At 36.7% G+C, this 22659-nt stretch overlaps 2 protein-coding genes across 2 annotated transcripts; both read right to left on the bottom strand.

Annotated features, from left to right (window-relative positions):
- Positions 1–16155: 16155 nt before the first annotated feature.
- On the bottom strand, positions 16156–17065 carry LOC136839586 (pro-resilin-like). The gene is made up of 3 exons (XM_067105845.1): positions 16989–17065; positions 16583–16669; positions 16156–16462 (listed from the first exon to the last, which is right to left on the bottom strand). Exons 1-3 carry the CDS (start codon positions 16998–17000, stop codon positions 16223–16225), a joined length of 339 nt encoding a protein of 112 aa, XP_066961946.1. The 5' UTR covers positions 17001–17065; the 3' UTR covers positions 16156–16222.
- A 3463-nt stretch (positions 17066–20528) lies between these two features.
- LOC136839587 (pro-resilin-like) lies at positions 20529–21444 on the bottom strand. Its single transcript, XM_067105846.1, has 3 exons — positions 21384–21444; positions 20968–21054; positions 20529–20837 (listed from the first exon to the last, which is right to left on the bottom strand). Exons 1-3 carry the CDS (start codon positions 21393–21395, stop codon positions 20598–20600), a joined length of 339 nt encoding a protein of 112 aa, XP_066961947.1. The 5' UTR covers positions 21396–21444; the 3' UTR covers positions 20529–20597.
- Positions 21445–22659: the final 1215 nt, after the last annotated feature.

Genomic DNA, 22659 nt, shown 5'->3' with positions numbered 1-22659 from the left:
ATTACCAAGAGAAATATCAGCTGACTTCGACTATGGTATACATACTCCTACTGAATATAGGTTCTTCACTTCTGAACTAAAATCAACTTATCTCCACCAAAATATGAGTACCAATTTTGTATGTGTATATATATATATATATATATATATATATATATATATATATATATATATATATATATATATATATATATATATATATATATATATACACACATTCTGGGAAACACACATTCTGAAACCCTTCCGGATAAAAGAAACGGTATTTCCGTCTTCAAAATTCTTGTTCCCTGTAGGCTGAGAGAGAAAAAATGAGTCTAAAAAAAAAGTTTGTTCTGACAAAATTGTCAGGTCAGACAGCTCAGTTGCCCTGAGAGTTGAGGCAACTAGCAGGGGAATGGAAGCTGCGACTTTATAACAACCTTCTCTTGTGTTATTGCTCTGGACAAGTACGTCTGGTTTCTGGAAGGGGATATTTTACTGGTGTGTTAGTTTTCCTGCCAAAATCATTCTTTCTTTCAGACAGATTTTCCCATGTGATATACCCAACCTGAGAATGCAAACGTAAGACATCAGGAACGTTTATTAAACAATCCGGTTGCTCCTACATTATGAGAAAATCATGGATTTCATTGTACTTGCAACAATATTAATAACAAATTTTACATGCCAGTTAATGAAATCCTGTTCCAAGAAAATCTGAAATATTTTTCGATGTTGACTGACATCAATAGATCGACGATCCAGCCAGAATGAAAATCTATTTCATAATTATTTTACACCCAAGCCTCTTACTTTATTAAATCCTCGTTGGCAGCCACGTTTTCGAAAGGTCATTTTTAAGCTAGGCCCTCACCCGTAAAATATGTTACTATCCATTTCAGGGATCGTGAGTCATCGTTTTTCTCAAACATCTTTCAAACCAATTATCAGATCGAAATGGTACTTTGCTAAAGTGTACAAGACACCTCCCGCTAATTTTTGGTAATATAGTGCAAAGTCGCATGAGTCAGCAGGACTAATCTACACAATCGAACGTCCGCTATCCCCCACCTCTTCACTCTCCCTGCCTGCCTGCCTCCCTCCCTCTCTCTCTCTCTCTTTCTTTATAGCTGTTTTTCTCATCTCTCCCCCCAATACCTCTCTGTAATTTACAATATACTATTAAATACCGTTTTCCATTATATTTTTCAATAACAGCAGATAACTGGAGAGTTCAAAATGAAAAGGATAGCGAGTTTTAACGTAACTACCATAATAATGACTAATTTTCCCAAACGTCTTCTGTTAATAGTATCCTTGGCGTGTCAGGTAATACCGTAATGATAAGGGGTTGTCTATCGGCTGCACCACTGGCAGTAAAAGTACTCTGCGTAATTGATGGAGACGGATTTTTCATCGCTGTCATGGCTGCCGTGTTACTTTGTCCAAGTCGTTGTAAAAATGCAAAAGTACTCCTAACCATATGCAAAATGGAGAAAACTGACAATAAATTAAGGATTAATCTCAATAGGTAAGTGAATCTTCATAACACGCTCACACGCAAAAAGCACAAGCATATTGGTCAGTTAATCAACGTCTCTATCTCTCTATCATATTATCTATTACTTTGTCTCTATCTCACCCTTGGAGTATATACCATATAATTATATATATATATATATATATATATATATATATATATATATATATATATATATATATATATATATATATATATATATATATATACATATATATATACATATATATATAAAATATGTGTGTGTCACCATTATCCAATCAATAATTGCTACACTCGTTCTAGTAATGAGGTCGTTATCTATGCAAAATATATATTTATAAAATAAAAAATTGACATTCGTTCATTTTTTACGATTGCTTAACAGATTATGAATGTTATTTTTTTACTGCATGCTTCTGTACGTATTCTTCCCACACAGGCCTTATGATCGCGTTGCAGACGTCATGGGAATTAAGACGAGAGCAGTGCTTTCACTTGTACAGCACAACTCGGGTCCTGGGACAGACACTTCCCCCGCAACACCAACTGGCACACCGACACTCAACGCCACACCAAGTGTCTTTGACAATTTTGCCACTGGCACCATTCGCCGCTATGTACATGGTGAATTTGCTAAGAAACATACCTTTACCGTTAGCACGCTGACAGAAGACTCACGGAAAAACGACATCATCCCTACTGAAACCTCAGAAACAGCGGTGTGGCGATTACTACACTACATGGGGTTCCGCTAAAAGACCACACAGCGGAAAATGTATGTAAGAAAGGAGTCCCTTGATACTCTGTGCTGGCGCATTGGCACTCTACGAGCACTCAAGGAATATCGGAAGGAGGGGACACGGGTGGTATGTTGATGAAACATGGTTTACTACGAGGATGCATCCCAGCAAGGAGTGGGTGGATGCTTCACAGCCAGCGACCAGTGCCAACCACAGACGTCAGGTCCCGCCTGGAGAAGGGGAGCGCTTTGTGGTTTGTTGCTGCGGGCACAGTTGACGGTTTCGTCGAGGATGCATTTTTGTGCTTCCCAGCAAAAAACAAAACTGGTGACTACCACGGCGAAATGAACAGTAATCTCTTCGTCTATTGGCTGACGTCCGAGCTCCTTCCAGCATTGCCTGAGCCATCAGTGCTGGTGCTTGACAATGCGCCCTACCACAACCAGCTGAGCGAGGAAAGTCGCTGCTCTACCACCTCCACCATAAAGGCAGAGATCGTGAAATGGTTGACGGGCCGCCAGACACCATTCCCACCACACGCCCTGAGTTGTTGAAGATCTGTAAGCAGAACCGCCCACAACCTCTTTACCAGATTGACGCCGTCAACAGTGCATGGGGTCATGCTAATCCTGAGCTCAACGCCATTGAGCAGGTCTGGGGATACATGAAAAAACATGTGCGTTCCTCATTGCAGCGGTTCACTCGGGCAGATCTGCAAGCCAGGATAGAGGAAGCCAAGGTTAGCGCAACAAGGGAGGTGTGGGAAGGTGCAGTGAGACGATCCAGAGCCTTCGAGGATGAGTCCTTGTCCACGGATAACATCCACAAACCTGTAGATCCCTTAATTATCAACATCGAGAGTGATAACGAGGATGATTTGTTCCTTGATAGTGACGAAGACTGTGAATAAAGTCCGTGTGTTATTTTCAATTGTTTGCATCACTTTTCAAATACTTAATACACGTTAGAGAGAGAGAGAGAGAGAGAGAGAGAGAGAGAGAGAGAGAGAGAGAGAGAGATGCTTATGGAATGATGGAGCATTTTGAGTGTGTGGAATGTTTGAGAGAGACAGCGCGAGAGAATGCTTGTGGAATGATGGAGCATTTTGAGTGATGCTTGTAGAATGTTAGAGAGAGAGATAGAGAGATGAGATGCTTGTGGAATGATGGAGCATTTTGAGTGATACTTGTAGAATGTTTGAGAGAGAGAGAGAGAGAGACCGATTTCATAATTCCTTTACCACTCTATATAGTAGTGTTAATTATATACTGGGCTGGTAAAGGATTTAAAAGATCGTGATAGTAGGTACATTATACTAGGTGAATAGGGTAAAGATCATACGCTCTTTAGCCTACTCCCATTTATATAATTTAAGAAAATACAATAACAAGAATTAAATGAACACAGAATCTACAAAAACCAACATGTTTACAACATCCAATATTATTCCATATATAATATAATAGACAGAAAAGGCGGGGGGCGGAGCGGGGAGGCCAAGAAAATAGGTTGAGGGAGGGATGTGGAGGGTAAGGGAGGGGAGGGGAGGGGAGGGAGGTAGGAGGGACGGGATGGGGATAAAGGACGTTCGAATGCATGGGTTGGCGATGCTTGGTAACTACATGAAAGTCAAGAGTAAACGCCTTAACTAACACCATTTGATAATGCACTATATTACCAAAAATTAGCGGGAGGTGTCTTGTACACTGTGTCTCAGTACCATTTCGATCAAATTATTAGTGTGAAAGATATTTGAGAAAAACGATGACTCGCGGTCCCTGAAATGGATAGTAGGTATCCTTAAGAAGAGTTGACGAAAACTTTGTTGTAAGTCTTAATATTAGGGTCACACGCATACAGGATATCGTATATGAGAGAGAGAGAGAGAGAGAGAGAGAGAGAGAGAGAGAGAGAGAGAGAGAGAGAGAGAGAGAATCGGTGTCTAAAATATGTTATTAAGTAATTTGTGCGTTGCCGATAATTCTACAAGAACCGACAGATTATGTATTATATATGTAACGTGCTAGATATATCTCTCTCTCTCTCTCTCTCTCTCTGAAAGAGCACTAATCAACATCGATTATATGCAAAACGGTTCATAAGATAAGATTCTTGTCAGTCGCACATCGCCTGCCATAATCAAGGGATTATCCTTCTTGGGCATTTCCATAACAGGATATTAGCAATACTTCCCCCCACCCCAAAACAAAATATAATATATATATATATATAGATATATATATATATATATATATATATATATATATATATATATATATATATATATATATTATCAAATTGCCTTACAGGTTATATGTACATTTCATGTAAGCCGAAACCCATGAAGCCATAGGTGTGAGTCACATTTTTCCTAATATATACATAAAATTCTAGTACTGTATACAAAATACTCTCCCAAATGCAAAATATCCGAGGGTACAAAATGGGGAGAATAAAAATCATTTGTTCTTTTATATTTGCACAAGGTAACTGACTATGATATGCTAGAAATTTTGTAAGTTTTACTTAGCCCACAATTTGAGAAGTCTTTTTAAAAATAGACGGAATTGCGCTGAGTTTCAGTATGACAGCCCATAAAAGTTTCTGAATTATGGCAAAAACAGCATCATTTGTTGCATTTGTTGTCAACATTCCAATTAAAACCTAGTGAATCAACAGAGCTGAACATTTTTGTGAAGTGTTCCAAAATGTTTGAACCGTGGTAAAATGAAACAATAAAAAAACGGAAGCTTTTTCGTCTGTGAATTTGGGCAGTTTACTCACAGGTTGCAGAGAGAGAGAGAGAGAGAGAGAGAGAGAGAGAGAGAGAGAGAGAGAGGATTCGGCGTTTTCTATATTCTAGACATGTTGGTCTGCTAAATATAGCCCGGTCGCTGCGATGAATAAAATTTTTTTTTTAATTAAAACGTTAAGGTGGTTATGAAATGAGAACAGGGGAGGAACTGGAATAAAAAATTTAAGCCAACGGCCAAGCACTGGGACCCATGAGGTCATTCAGCGCTAAAAATAATGTTGAAATAATTGTTAGCTGGGGTGGAAAGTCAGATGGAAGAAAGAGAATATGAACGGAAATATAATAAAAGGAATGAAAGGGGTTGCAGCTAGGGGCCGAAGGGACGCTGCTAAGAATCTTAAATCATGCCTAAATCGCACCGCAAGAGGAGCACTGACGGCACTACCCTCCTACGGGATGACCACAAGATTAATAGTTGAATGCAATACGGATGGAAATGTTCAAATGAACATTGGTAACTAGGAGTGTTTTGTGTACATTACTAGATTTTCCTGTATTAAGGAAAAATAAACATAATAATGCACGCATTAATATACACACAAAAAAAAAACAACATAATTCAAATATAGATACAAAGCTATGCAAGAGTGATCCCAGCAATAGCTTCTCAGGGGAACAGACATACATGCTGGGCATGTTTTGACGTTGGTTATTTGGCACGATCGTTTTAGCAGAGAAAGAATGGTGTATCCTAAGCTCATTTGGAGTTATAAAGCCAGCGAATGTTCTTCATGAAAAATTACGTTTAAATCTCTGTAATTTTGTGCCCAAGAGTTGGTAACACGGTTGACATAACTGGCACATCATTTAGACACTCGGGAGTAAATCATTTATATTTTTACCTCGTGATAAATGACCAGGACCTATTCAGATTTTGATATTCGGATGAGGAAACTACCTCCAAAAGTCATGGACATTCGGAATGCAGTGATTATAAGGCACTTTAATTTTCGGTCCTAGCTATTTTCTCGGATTAAGAAAAGCATTCGAAACATTAGTTTGACCGACAATATAACTATTACTCAAAGCCCTTAATGCAAGAATAAAGACCTTAAACCTTTTATTTTCACGTTTCATTCATATTGTTTTAGAAGATTAGCATGAAAAAATATAAAATAATCTTTGTTAAATTGAAAACATTCGCTAAAATATTTATAGCCTGCCATTCTCTTATGGGCAACAGAGTTACAGTAAACGCTCTCTTCCCAAACGTGCTTTTGAAAAGCATTTGCGGTACGGAAATACTAAAAATATACATCTTTTTCAATGCAGGAAAATGTTGAACATAGACCATCGTAATGACTATGCCTTTTGATTCTTGATAGGATTTCATACAGGAGAGAGAGAGAGAGAGAGAGAGAGAGAGAGAGAGAGAGAGAGAGAGAGAGAGAGAGAATTTCAGGGGGGATAGCTAACTACTGTATATGTGGTTCATAATTACCCTAATTCTTCATTATTTTCATTAGTTTCCTTTATTGTAGTTCTTTATATTCGACAATGACAAACGCCACTTTCTCTAAGATATCTAAAGATATTTGTCACTTAAATAAATACATATCATTAAATACTCTGCATGGAAGAATTCTTGTTGACCGGAGTACGGATGAAAACCTAAATAAAAATCTGTCTCACAATTACATACCAATATTTGTAAATTATGTCTATTTTCACTTGACATTCAGTTGATCTCTTTGGGTTATCAGACAGTTTCCAAAATATATAAGCTTTTCTACATTGATACCTGGTCTACATTTTGGTATTATATAATGTTCCCTCATGCGATACTCCTTTTGCATATTCCTTTTATTTGTAAATGATGTTTCTTTTCAATTTACATTCAGCGGATCTCGTTACGGTTCAGCTAAATACAATGCTTCTAAATTATGTTTGTTGTCACAGTTTCTAAAATATATAAGCTACTTTTACAATGATACCGGTCTACATTTTGGTGTTGTATAAGGTATTCCTTATTGTAGAACCTCTGACAGAACCCTGTTAAAGGCACATCGTAATTCGTCTTCACGGCCTTTTAGCGGTACCTCCTAAGCGGCAATTCAAGTTTATGGCTTACACATCAGGCGTGACTAGGCCTAACACTCTCCTGTGGGGGTCTTAAAAGTTTAATATCGTTAGTGATATAAATGAAAATGCTTCCAATATATTTCAGGTTCTCTTCTTCTGACCACAATAAAGAAGCCTAGAAATTAAGAAAGTAATTTAACGAACTGCAGCCCTTTAAATTTAGAATCTTACATCAGTAGGGATTTTTTTCATTTTTTAATTTTTTTTATTTTATTTTATTTTATTTTATTTTATTTTTTTTTTTTTTTTGCATTTATCGTAGAGGTACTGGCTTTTCGCAATTTGTAGAAAAAATTATAGCAAGTTTTAGGTAAGCAAGTAAAAGGAACATTATAAAAGGAGAAAGAGAAAGAATGCAGTTTTTCAAGGCAGGAGGCGAAAACAGAAAATGGAAAGCAGGTTAGGAATGATTAAGGCGGGCCTTATTGATTTTGCCCTTCAAAGGTCTTCATATGTTCCTTATCTGAAGTTCTTCTTTTACGATTATGTAGTGACTGAAAAGGTGAAATCTTCATAGTACGAAACTTAAACGCCCTTGTGGGAGTGCAATGATTGTTGTAACTGTTTCAAGCAACCGCGTCTTATCGGAAGCGTAACAAAAATGAAATACATGGAAGGACCAGCTTGCCATTCACTCATATTCAAAGGATACAATTACTGTTGCTGGAGAGGAATTTTTTAAACGCTTAAAACCTGCAACATACCGGATTTTGTGAAATACGGGGTTATAAATAGAGCTTGTAAACAAATAATTAGACCAATAAATTCCACTGGGTAACTTAAATTCTTCCATTGCACGCATAGTTGTAAGCTAATTCAAGGCAGATTAAAAAGCATTTGGCAAAATAATACGTCATGACAAAAACTCCATTGAAAGGACAAATTACAAATAAAAAACAAGGAAAGCAGCAAATTAAAGCAAAAAAATCCATTAAAAATTTAAACTGTAAATAAGAGTATGAAGGAGGAAACACAGGTGACAGAAGAAGACAGAAATTAATTATTACAAAAGAAGTAATAACCAACAAGGATGAATAACCCACCACATTAATGCACTTCTAGTAATAACTACTCTGGGATACGATCGGTATACAAATAATGTAAATCTGACTGATATATAGACAGAGTTTAGCATAATATCCTATTACTTGGGAGTATATGGCATTTATGGCGCCTGTTCTGGATGTAATCTCGTTATGCAATCTAGGATCCGGAACCATAACTCTCCATCACCAAAGCCATTTTCACTAGAAGTCCTTAAATGTGAATTTATCTTCTTGAGCAAATAATGTTACACTAGAGGATATGAGAATTTAAGGAGGAATTCAGAAATACAAAACTCTCTCTCTCTTAAACATGAATGTATGTATGTATGTATGTATGTATGTATGTATGTATGTATGTATGTATGTATGTATGTATGTATGTATGTATGTAAGTGTGTGTGTGTGTGTGTGTGTTTTGTGATGGTTTTGTCACTAATCTACACTAATACCCTTTAATACAGAATTCACTTTGTATTGGGAATCACCTAAACTAAAAGGGAATTGTATATCGTAAACGCATCTGCCCCGGATGGATTTCGAACTTATGCACTTCAGGTCTGATTTAGAGGCAGAAAGTCGATGTATCCACTACGCCATCAAGAAAGATATTAGTCGACTTTCACTCGAAAGTCCATATTGTTGTCGAATCCTGGTTCAGTTCTTAGAATTCGACATTTTTTTATAAGTTCTGCATTAATAAGTCTTACCCTTTGCTATATCCTACCTTCATAAGCCTGATATCATTTTTTACCTTTTGTGTTTATGACATTAATTTTTTGTATCGTAATACATAAAAAAAAATGTACGCAAACGTCCAAATAAAGTTATATTAAAGACATGGAAATAAGAGGAAAATGGAAATTGGAACATGACCTTGCGACTGATATTTGACAATGATCGACGATTTCCTTTCAGCGCTAGTCCTCTTTGTTGTGTGGGTCATCGGTTTGTTTTAGCATCCAGTATTCCTTCCTAAACTGATTTTCCAAGGCAATTTTCCCAGCTAAAACAACACTCTAGGAATTACTAACCCATTGCAGCTCCTGTGTTCCATGCTGCCGACCAATTTTTAATGCAGTCTGCTTGATCATACAATACTTGTGCGGTAATTGCATGGAACTGAGATAGGCCTATCATTTGTTCTTTCATTCAGGTTTTCTGCAGCTGAATATTTCTCATTCCTTTTATTTTACAATACACTAATTGTAATTCTTTTTCGATTTCTCATCAGATTTCGAGTTCAGTTCTAACGGCGATGTAAATACGCTAAAATTGACTTTTTCCCTAAACGAATATTGATTTGCTATACCACAGGTGGCGCTGGCATCACTCAAGTATTATTTGCAAGCCTCGAAAATAAAGAGGATTACAAGACTCATGTACCTATGCAGGGATTTCAACCAAAAGTTTCCATCGAGCTTTGTGGGTGGATATCAATTCCAAAGAGGTTAATTCGTATTAAAAGCAAACATCCAAAGTGAAGGTTTCCTTTGACGTTTTCAGTTCTTGTTGGAATATTTCTTTAAGATTCATGGGTACTTCTTACTTTGTTTCCCTGCCTGGAGAAATTGAGTCGAAGCTAATTCGCTCTAACTCCGCCTTTAACTCTTATTTAGCTCTAACTCCGCCCTTAACTCTTATTTATAAGACTATAAATATGAACTAGAATCAAGATACCCGTACTCGTCATAACGATTCACCTTTCCATTTGATAAAGCACGAACGTAAAAACCCTGTCGTGGATCTTCCCAATTTAACTCGTATACTATTCCTTCAACATGCGAGAATTTCGGTACGATTAAATGTTGAAAACCTCTCTATTTATATCTTATATATCCGTATGATAATGTTTAAATGAAAGAGTAGCTAAGGACAATGTTTATAGTTCCACGCCAAGAAATGTTTTCCCATCCAATATTTGGCGTACATTTGCCAGGATGGCAGTAAGAAATATCTAATAAAGCTATTATACTGTATACAGTATACAATGAGAGGGGGCCGGTCCATTATATCCCACAAGAGACCTGTGATGAGCATAAGGGATGAGCAGATTTGCTAGGGGGAACGACTGTGATTACTCCCCGGGTATCGAGGTCCAGCCCCCCTAACAACAGTTACTCAATACGGCTCGGGAGCATTTGCTTGATCAGTTTATCATATCTAGAGACTTGGACGAAAGAACTGATGATGAAGTAGAGCGAATGTCATTTTCTGGTTGTTTACTACGCAGATAATTCTGTAGATACCAATATATCAATTAAAATTAAACGCCATGAATATTTTCTGCATTTTCATATTTATGAGACTAATGACTTATGATAGGCATGTATGCTACTCAGAGGATATTGAACGCACAGTTTGTGGAGCCTTTCAACACCCTCTTCTGTGTTTGCGCAGAGGCCATTACTAGCATAAAAGGAGTGAAGACCTAGTACCTTACCCTAATCACTAAAAGTAAAAACTAAATAAAAAAAAAATATTAAGATAGGTATTACGCAATGCCGTAGAATTATATACTATTTTCTAAGAACGAAATTTTCTTCAAATAACTTGGATGAAACAAAACGTTTTCAGCTTGGGAAGTATGCTACGCTTAGGTTTCCGTACGTTTTGTAATATCTACGGACAACAAGGTCCTTCAAATATCAGAGTATATTTGAAGGACCATGCGACAACTACTGTTGGTTTCAATTCATCTGTCCACTCACCAACGTAGACTTTAGCCATATATATAAATTTTATAACAGGCAGATGTGGCAGCACGTGTGGCTAGCTCTCGATTGGCTGAAATCAACGTTTCCGATATCGTAGGCTGACTATGATAAAGATGCAAAAATGCTTATTCGGTAATACATCTGAATGCTTATGCATGCAAACAATCCTCACACGTTCTTATCTAGATCATAAACATGCGGATTTACGTCGATAATGCAACAATGCCACCACACGAATGCCGGGCTTGTAACAAACAGTCTACTCAGGTCAAACGCAAACGAACAATGGATTTGGAACAATTATTTTTTATCGTATTGTTTATGCATAAAAAGACATGTGGCTATGCGAGTGCGAATATGAAGTATTTTAATAATTTCTTGAATGTAAATTACATAAGTAGGTTAATATATTCGATATAGGCAAGAAATATTGTTGTCCATGAGGCTGACTAGGGCCTGGGGGATGTGAACGGAGCAACCACCGCTGTATTAGCTGATAAGGCGGGAAATTTCAGTTATAACATGAGAGCATTGGTATTGTAGTTTTCTTTCCAGAATACGCTGCAAATTTATGTAATTTTTTCTTAATCATACCGATAATTATAATAGCTCAGTGCTTGGGCACTTTCGGGACTATTTAGCTAAATAACTTATCCAGCAAGTTTAAAATCCATTTCATTTCACTTCATCCCTAGTGTTGATGACATACGGCATAAAAGGCTAGCTTACTATATAGTAGGTATACAATTTTTTTTTTTATTGTTGGACATTAGAATGGAAATTTGATGGAAAAAATAAATAAAAGTTACAATATAAAAATGTTATTTTGACTGAAATGGAATGAGTGTGTGCTAAACAGAAGGCCAGTAAACTAAAAACCCGACGAATCAGTAGTATAGGCCTAGCTTCATTGGTACATGCTTCATGTTTTAGCAGTAAACAATATCAAAGGTTATTTTTCATTTTACGGACGTAGACATTACTTTGGTATCATAATAAAGTTTTTATATACACGCAATGGAACTGTACATAGAATCAAGTTTGAATTGTATGAAAATCTTGTGATATCAACAATTTTCGGGCATAGGTCTATTCGTGGTTAGGGCTATACTGAGATAAATCATAATTACTGAAAGGTCATCGTTCGCTTGTGTATGATTTGAATAGATTGTCTGATACAATCTCGTCTTTCGTGTGCTTGTGTTAGCGTATTGTGAATACAATTCGACGCGTTTATGATTTTGATGCGATATTGGAAAAAAGTTTGATATTCACAATAAGCCAACGACATCGGAAACGTTGATTGTCAGGCAATCACGTATACTACCCATGCGTATTATTGTTACTTGACTCAATTTCACAGCGAAAAGTTACAAAAACAGATTGACCTAAACACGCCAACCATTGTGGTCAAGGCCTAAACGTCTGCTCTTGGATCTACGCAATGTCTAGCATAAATGGTTCCTGTAAATTACAGACTTTATTTGCATGCTGTCACTAAACACTAATTGAACAGTAATGTACAATCATTAAACACTAACATTCACTATACACTTACATGCACTAACCACTCACACTTACTACACGCTCACACTCACTAAACACTCACACTTACTATACACTCATTCAATAAAAACTCACATTACTATACACTTACTCTCAGTAACACTAAACACTCACTGAATACTCAACACTCACTATACACTAAACGCTCACCAAACACTCATAAAATGTTAAACACTCACTAAACATTCTCTAGATACTCATTACACCCTAAACATTCACTAAGCACTCACTATACTCACTTAATCCTAAACATCTGATAAACACTAAACACTGACTAAACAGTCACTAAGCACTCACTATACACTAAACAATCACTAAGTACTCACTAAACCTTAAACACTCATTAACACTAAATACTCATTAAACCCTAAATGCTCACTAAGCCCCTAAACACTCATTAAACACTAAACAGTATCTGAACATTCGCTAATCACTCATTAAACACTCACTAAACACTAACATTCACAAACGATTCACTAAACCATAAAGTCAATAAACATTCGGTAAATACTTACACACTAAACATTCACTAAACCCTAAACACTCACTAAACATTCACTGAATACTCATTCACTAAACATTCACTAAACCCTAAATACTTACTCATAAATATTCACTAAATACTTACTAAACATTCACTAAACCCTAACACTCACTAAACATTCACTAAAAACTTACTCATTAAACATTCAGGATAAAAAAAAAATCACAATCGCACTAAGCCCCTACTCAGTTTTCGCGGCCACCAGACCTTTCAAGATAGTTGCAAGGCTACGTAGTACTGCTAGACAGAACAGATGGCGTCTGATATTTATCCTCTATTAATAGAACCGATCATAGCAACTTCCACTTTAACACAAAGTTCAAGATTATAAACACAATCTATATACAGTATATATATATATATACATATATATATATATATATATATATATATATATATATATATATATAGTGTATATATGTATAAGATATTCATTACCTTGTAAAATTCAAAAGAAATGTTGTGATTAAGGAAAGTATGATGTCGGTCTAATAAGAGTAACGGTTCCATAGCGTGACAATGCACACCAATTGGTCTTGCCAGAAAAGTCGTTCGTTTGACAGCACCATGATATGAGAGATATCACATCACTATGTCTAAAAAAAAAAAAAAGGGTAATAGGAAAACGAAATAAATATCAAGTAGGGAATGGGAATATGCGGAAAACCAAAAACAAATATCACCCCATGCTCAACTGGGAGGGGACCCATCTAAACCGTCAGTGGCTGTTCCATTTACACTACCCACCCATAAGGTCTAACCAATTCCAAGTTCTGAATAGACGCTAGTCTTACGGAATGTTGACAATTACTTGCTTCTCCTAACATTTAGTGTAAATGGCTCCATAATATGATAGATTATATGGAAAATACATAAAAACTTTTTGAATTAAAATTTGTATCCGAAACCCATACGAAATGTTGACTTCGGCGGCTGTTATACTTACGAGCACTTTTTTTTTAATCTTTCAACTCGGTAGTATTGTTATCACACAAAATATATATGAGAGAGAAATCTGGACTGTTAAATAAGCTTTTATTCGGATCCCTATGTAATCATTAGAAATAAAATGATGCTATTCAGACACGTTACATTTAACTAATCACCATCAAGCTGCCGACTACTTTCAAGAGCCTTTTCGCCCGATCAAAATATTAATTAATATAAAAAAAAACGCACAGTATAGTCTAAAAGTACTACATTACCACTAGAAGCACGTTTACGCAACATTTGGTAAAGAAAAAATACTTTTACTGAATGCCACTTACCGTTAGCCTAATACTTCTGATTACGTTCTCTCGGCGCTTTACGACTGTGCAGGGCCTCTAGGTTTTTCAGGGCTTCAAGTTTAATATTACTCCAAATATCCAATATGGCCGCCCACGATCCTTCGACAGCTTTTTAACGTGGTACCACAAATTTTAAACAAATTTTAAACTTGGTTAATGTCAGTAATGCTGCCAGGCCAGTTTCAAAGTATTTAACTGAATCTTGCTGTTCCAGGCATTAGAGCCAACGCACTGCCTTGCTAAAAACTAATGGCTTGCACATGGTCTAAGAAATCAGGCAGATGTGTAATACATTCAGCATCGCAAAATACGTAGTTTTTGTTCACTTTTATCAACGCAGGCAAGACTTAACGAAGGCGATAAATTCAACCGCACATATTGCACGTATCCTAAGCTAAACATCTCACTGCAAACTTAACTCTACGGCGCTTTGGCATAAGGTTTAGAATAGGCTTCATCAAAGTAAGGCGGTTGGTAAGTAGCCCTGCTCACGAATCCTTACATTCACAGTTTAAACGGGCACGTGGAAATGGTGTGTTACTTTTAATATTTTTGCTGTAGTACTAGATTTCTTTTGAAATTAGTTGTAAAACACTTACATCGCATTAAGAGGTCTTATTAATTATTATGGCGTCCAGGCACTGGCTTTGCTTTGGGCCTCTCCAAGCTTCCCTCCATAGCCGCGCAGAACAAGCAGTTGGGTCGAGCGATGGCGGCTTGCTTGTTTGTATGCCACATTCCTGTAAAGCAATTATATGAGCAACCAATTCAAGGGAAAAATACTTCACTTTGCCTACTGTGAGACCACACGCACAAGGTCAAATGGGGATTCAAACGAACGAGAAACAGCGCATGGAGGGGAGGAATTACACGTCAGCCGCACTGGACAATTGTCACTTGGTAACTGATTTACCCGGAAAACGAGTGCATCTGAGACCCCTCCCACATACTAAGTTCCGTAAACCTATACAACATTCCGTTTTGCTTCATGATAGTAGTCAGCCTGGAAAGCTCCTCTTACTAATAATGATATATATATATATATATATATATATATATATATATATATATATATATATATATATATATATATATATATATATAATATATATATATATATATACATAACCATGAAGCTACAAATGTTTAATATCCAATTCACGCTACCTCGGAATATCCCCGATGGGGAATTTTTATGTGATAAAAGGATCAGTACCGCCGGGTGATGATTCCCCATCGGGGATATTCCCGAGGTAGCGTAAACTGGATATTAAACAACATTTGTAGCTTCATGATTGTATATAAATCACGGTGTGATAAAAATTTCATATATATATACATATATATATTTACATATACTGTATATATATGTGTGGAGAGCTGCAGGAGGACGTATTTTTACAAGGATTATATATATATATATATATATATATATATATATATATATATATATATATATATATATAAAAGAGAGAGAGAGAGAGAGAGCTTGTGTTTATATATGATCATGTGGTTCACATAGCAAGCTCTGGGCTCGCAGATTGCGTTCCTGGCATATCCCACCGGTCGAACCCACTGTGAATTAGTACCAGTGACTGCTGAGTAGAAACCTTTTCCAAAAATACTTACTGAGAACCCTCCGGCCTATGTTAGAAAGGAGCAACCTTCAAGAATAAATATATATGGACTAGACATAATATGCCAAGGTGAAGGATGATAGAAGTCAGGGCTCTTGTTAAAAAAAAAAATACCACTAAGTCATGCATTTTGAGTTACGATTTTAATATAGTGCGTATGGTAAAAGAACGAATGTGCGATTAGGAATGATAACACAAATGAAGAAATTAAATGTGTTGGTAGACATGAACTTTATTAAACGTTACATTACATAAATAAACAAGAATTATCAGTTCGCACTTTGGTTAAGCATAAGAAGGTGCCGGGTGGTACTCAGGGTACTGAGCCTCTCCCTCGTAAGTGACTTCAGCCACAAATCCTGAGTCTCCGTTGACGTTGTAGGACACCTTCTGCAGGCGACCGTCGGGAAGGAGGACGTAGTAGGATCCCTGAGTGTCGTAGCCATCTCGGGCTTCCTGGTGGCCGAAGTCGTTGCCGGAGTAGTCGTCTTTCACGGCATAATTGAAGTCGTACTTGGCTGGTTCCTGTCAGTAGAGAACGTGCTTACAACCACATTTTGGAACAAAAGACTTTTTTTCTCAGGAATATTTTATCATAATTATGAATAATTTCTTTTATTATTGTTATCTTCAATCGAAACTGACCTCATACGATGGAGGAGGGGCGTATCCATACTGTGGCTGGGAGGGGACACCACAGACGATAGCCACGAGGGCCAGCAACAGACAAATCTGTCGGGGATGAAACAATTGGTGAAAGATAAACTAAAGTTACGATGGCTTGCCGAAAATGAACTACGTCATTGTTATGATGACATCTCAATTAATGCACGTTACTTATATAGTTTCACTGCAGCTAGCAACGTTAATTAGAAGGGAAAGTAAAAGTATGGTGTATTGTGATAGTACTATTGTTAAATGCGGACTACACAAAACAATATCCTATGTGTAACAGTTCACTATTTCGAAGAGCTCTGCCCTTTTTATATGTACGTTAAGCGCGAAAATGCTCTTTAAAATATTGAAAACGCAATCTAGTCACTTGCTTTACCTTGGCGATCATGATGAGTTCTGGGAATGGAGTACGACAGTAGTGAGTGGGAAGCGCGGCTTTATATACCAGGAGAGGAGGATTTGGTCCTCGCCGCTGCACCGCCCATCTGACCTTGACATTGCTATTACTTTCCTCGGGGTTTCTCGAGATGAGTGGTTTTGAAAGTCAGCGTGGGGTTTCTTTCATAACAATAATGGGTTACTCTGTAATGGGTGGCTGGCTAGTGGACGTTCATTTATTTATTTATACCGTTCTGCATATAAAAAAAAAAGTGGTTACGCAAAGGAAATTTTTCATCCTTCTTGAGGGCATATATGTTACAACTGTTTGAAACAGACAGAATGTTCTGGGAAAGAACACTACGTAGCGAACCTATTGGTCTATCTTCAAGAGGCGGTGGGGGGGGAGCCAACCCTGTTTCCTCTCTCTCTCTCTCTTCTTTCAACAGCGAGTCTTTCTCAACGGGCATTTCACACGCCCCTCTTTCTCCCTCTCGCGGCTTTCCACTCTCTCTCTCTCTCTCTCTCTCCTACTCACAAAGATCTCTTTCGTTCTCACACGGATTTCTCTCTCATTCCACATTAAAGAACTGAAATGGGTCATATAAGGAAAACTCAATCTTTCCTACCAAAAATAGATTTATTATTTTAAGGCAACCCAACAAGCAATGAATAAACAAAGCAAAAATTAAAATGCATCATAAATGAAATTGTCAACTAAGAAAACATCTAACTCAAGATTTAGTCTCAGTCCAACTAAAAATCTGATTATGGCTAATAGCCTGCAAACTCAAAAATTCTCACATATTCCATCATAGACTTTGTAAGTCTGGTCTTAAGTCTCCCACATAAAATACTAGACATAGCAAAGGTTTGCGACTGTCTTTCTCTATGATCACACCAACATGTTAACATCATGTTTTGCCCACAAAGTCTTCACCACAATCACACCCACGACATCTTATTCTGCCAATTCTAAGAGCTCGCCACACTCAAAGATAATGTCTTCACGATCCCGATCTAGGTCTGCTAATCCACGACCGAACTAATTTTTGGGCAGAATTAGACACAAAATCGAGATTCTATAACACACGAACTTTTGTACGCGCATAGCAACTTGGTCACATGATTCGGCCAACACCGCGTGTTCATCACATTAACTGCTAAGATGATCAACTATTTGCTGAATACAAAGATTTTGCAACTGACGGCTTCCACCAGTACCATCTCGCACCGAAAATTCTTTCATCACACTATGTACCTTTTAACATTGTGGCGGCCATATTTTCTGAAATATATACAACGCTAGGTATGAACTTGAAGGTCTCGTAACTTTTACAATAGACTTATGCTGATCTCTAAAGTTTCCGCTGATACCAACAGATTTTTCTAATATTGGATCTACAAAAGCAAAAAAATATTTTATTGTCTAAATACTAAAATTAGTCTTAGTCTTCCAAACGTCCCCCCTCTCTCTCTCTCTCTCTCTCTCTCTCTCTCTCTCTCTCTCTCTCTCTCTCTCTCTCTCTCTCTCTCTCTCATGACTGTCAGACCACAGAGTAACCGATAGCTACTGGTTGAAAGCCAAACGTGGTTTCATCGCCATAAACTTAAGAGAAGATAATTCATTATATTTTGGTGCTCATTCAGACAATCTGGTTATTGCACTGAAGTTTTTTTTTATCTTGTTTTCTTTTACTTATATCTTTCAGTATGAATTGGCGCCTTGCTCGGAAATGAAGAGACTGGATGGCAGGTAGCAGTAGACCGTTGACTGGATTAAGAAAGCTTGACATTAAGCACTAAAGCAAATAAAAAAAAAAAAAAAGTTACGATAGGGAGATCTCGAGTCTGGCAGTTCTCGCCGTCACCTCATAGAATTTGGCTTAGGATACATGTTTCTGATGAGAGTTATTTATTTTCCGGATAAAATTACACCATTAATCAGTACATTTGTTTAATTATGAATTAGTTACTTTATTGATTAAAAAAATACTTTATACTCCAGATATTAAGAAGAAAGACATTGCTTTCGGAGTCTTTTTAAATTGTCCATTCTACGTGGCTTCATTTGCATCTATATTTTCAAGGTTCGTTTCCCGCATCTTAAGGGATATCTGTCTTCACGCGTTTTCTAATGACATTTGTGGCTCTTATGGAATACCATAAGTTCAGTTTTACCGGCTGTCTCTTTTTTTACACACACACAAACAACACGTCACACATATATATATATATATATATATATATATATATATATATATATTTATATATATATAGAGATAGATAGATATATAGATATATATATATGCGTGTGTGTGTGTTTGGAATCACCAGCTCGCTTGGTGTTTACAATCTGCAGGTGCAGATCTGGCCATAAATATATATATACATACATATATATATATATATATATATATATATATATATATATATATATATATATATATATATATATATATATATATATATATATATATGTACATATATATATACTGCATATATATATGCACACCTTTGCATCCATCGACTTCCTTCTTATAGCAATCATTCTTCCTAAATTTTTACTTTGAACTTCATATACTTTTGTTTATCTGACAGGGCTAAAGTGTTTTTTTTGGGGGGAGGGTTGGCGCCCCGAGGGAATTTTGCCTTAGATCTTCATTCATGCACCTAAATCTGATACAATGTTACTTATGAAAAATTATTTCATATTTTTATGACTAATAACAGTTTTATTTCTCGGAGGAATTACCTCCTAAGTTTTTTATGCATTATGAGAATCATGGTTATGAAGAGTAATCTGTCTGTAATAGTATTTTGTGGAAGATGAATATAGTATATATATTTTACCTAGTGGTCAAAAACTATAATTTACAAACCAACAGGACATCCGTTTCCAGCTAGGAATAAACATATCAGTCCTCAGTATTTATTCGTGAAAATGTTATCCTTAGTTTTCATGTTAAAATTACTGATCCATTCCTACAGCAATTATGCAAGAAAGTGTAAATTTGGTATGACGCCTGGGAACTAATTTAGTCTTCCAAGTGGTGTTTGTCGGCAATAGCTAAAGAAAATAAGTTAAATCGCTTTGGGAATCTATAACCCTAATAATATCAAATCACAGAACGATTTGCATATACAATTTGGTATGACGCCTGGGAACTAATTTAGTCTTCCAAGTGGGTTTGTCGGCAATAGCTAAAGAAAATGAGTTAAATCGCTTTGGGAATCTATAACCCTATAATATCAAATCACAGAACGATTTGCATATACAGAGCAATGACGGTTTAACTTTGTTCTTGCTGCCTGCTTCCCCTGTTTCAAGTTAAAAAAAAAAGATAGTACTCTAAGTACCGATTAGGAAATAAATGTCCACAGACTTTATCTTATTCAGACTATTTAGTTCAACAGGATATTGGTGTACCTCAATATGTACTGGGGAGTTATGGGGACCGATTCAAATCACAGGACATTCGTCATTAGGATTAATGCTTAGTTTTTTGGTGGTTTTACTAAAACACAGTTTCTTTTAAGAAACGATAATTTTATTTAACAGATCTCTCATAAATAGTTCCGAAACACTGTTCTATAAATAAACAGCCTAAGCATAGGAAGGCGCCGGGTGGTACTCAGGGTACTGAGCCTCTCCCTCGTAAGTGACTTCAGCCACAAATCCTGAGTCTCCGTTGACGTTGTAGGACACCTTCTGCAGGCGACCGTCGGGGAGGAGGACGTAGTAGGATCCCTGAGTGTCGTAGCCATCTCGGGCCTCTTCGTGGCCGAAGTCGTTGCCGGAGTAGTCATCCTTCACGGCGTAGTTGAAGTCGTACTTGGCTGGTTCCTGTCAAAAGACAGCACTTTACTAACACATACTATAATTATTTCAGACTGAAGTTATTTAATGATTCCATGAAAGTTTTAGACTTACCAAAATTTACTAAAGTTTTTAAAGCCTTTAATTCGAAACTGACCTCATATGATGGAGGAGGGGCGTATCCATACTGCGGCTGGGATGGGGCACCAAAGACTGCAGCCACGAGGGCCAGCATCAAGCAGATCTGAAAGGAATGAAACACGATTAGGACGAGGCTGTTATTCAGATGAATTCATGAAAATAAATCATCAAATGTCATCATTTTGATTATGTATAGTAATCGTAGTTTACCTCAACTAGCCATATCGTACAAGTAGAGACACTGTAGGTTTGAAGGATTTTAATGTGACAGATTTAAAATGATTACATTAAGCTAATATACTAGAGAATAATTTTCATCCACCATAGGTACCAACTGTTATATACTGCACATTTCAAGCCAAGCACTTTGTAAGGCAATATCAATTATTTTTCGGCTGAATGTATCCAAAGAAATCTTGTGACGTGCTTTACCTTAGTCATCATGGTGAGCTTCCGGAATGCAGTACGTTGACATGGAGTGGAAATATGGCCTTATATACCTGAAGTCGAAGAGGAGGAGTCAGGAGGAGCTGCCGGAGAAAGGCCTTTTAGAAGAAGTCCCTCCCTCTTACCCCACCCATCTGACCTTGACATTGCCATTGCTTTGCGCTGGATCATTCTGGGTGAGTGTTTTCGAAAGGGAGAATGGCGTCTCTTGCATGGCAATAGCGAGTTATTATAGAGTGGGTGATTGCCTGGCTTGGTATTCTATTATGTGCATTCACCTAAGCTGTCTATATTTTGCAATTTTAGCAAGAAATCGGCCTAATCGAAAGAAATTTGTATAGCTTATAGAAAGCATATTACATTTAAAGCGATCTCCAACGATTCCCAAGCATTCAAGTCACTTTTGATGAAGCTGGTATTAATAATAACAGTGAACTACCTATTTGTTATTTTCACTCAAACAGAAAAATGCCACTCTCCACATTTTATCTTTCGTGATTTTATATTCAGACACACAAATACGTTGTCTTATGATTATCTCTTGGTTTAATAGTATGGACTGCTAAGCATTCTTATCGGAGTATTCTCGTTTTCTTTCATGAAAGTTTAGAAAGAAGTTCTCATGCACTCAACTATTAGCCTGCTATTTGGTATATTTGATTTAAGCTATAATAGGTCATACCGGGAATTTCAAAAATGCTTTTCCTTTTTCTTATACACATTTTTTTATTTGTATTAACTGACAAAAACGCAATTCTTATTTGCCAAATATGCGTCTATCGACATGTTCAAGTTTAAATCAAGAACGAAAAACTGCAGGCAAAAGCATCTGATTCCAGATAATTTAGAGAATCATTAGATACAAATAGATAATTCTTTATGGTGTACAGTTACTTCAAATCTTTACTGTCGTATTGTCGGTTTACGGAACTAGTCAATCAATCATTCGGTGAATCAACAAAATATTCCCTCACCTCTTCAGTCAGTATTCAGAAGGATGAACGAAAAACTTCTTTGGGTTCTCGAGCATCTGAGATGAATTGATGACTTAATTCTTTTCAATTAAGTAAGAATAAAAATGCAAGGCCGCTATTCCAATCAACAGTTCTTATGGAATGTTCCAATGTTTGAGAAATGTTTCCCCAAATCGTTTAGTTCATTATTGAAGCAATCAGTTTACATCCGGAATGAATCGTTTACAAAAATTCCAGTCCATAAATAGAAGGCTGCAATTAGCTGTAATAACTCGAGTTATTTGTCT

Source organism: Macrobrachium rosenbergii, chromosome 6 (genome assembly GCF_040412425.1).
Source record: "Macrobrachium rosenbergii isolate ZJJX-2024 chromosome 6, ASM4041242v1, whole genome shotgun sequence".
Taxonomy (NCBI): Eukaryota; Metazoa; Arthropoda; class Malacostraca; order Decapoda; family Palaemonidae; genus Macrobrachium; species Macrobrachium rosenbergii.
This window is presented reverse-complemented; position numbering and strand designations above follow the sequence as displayed.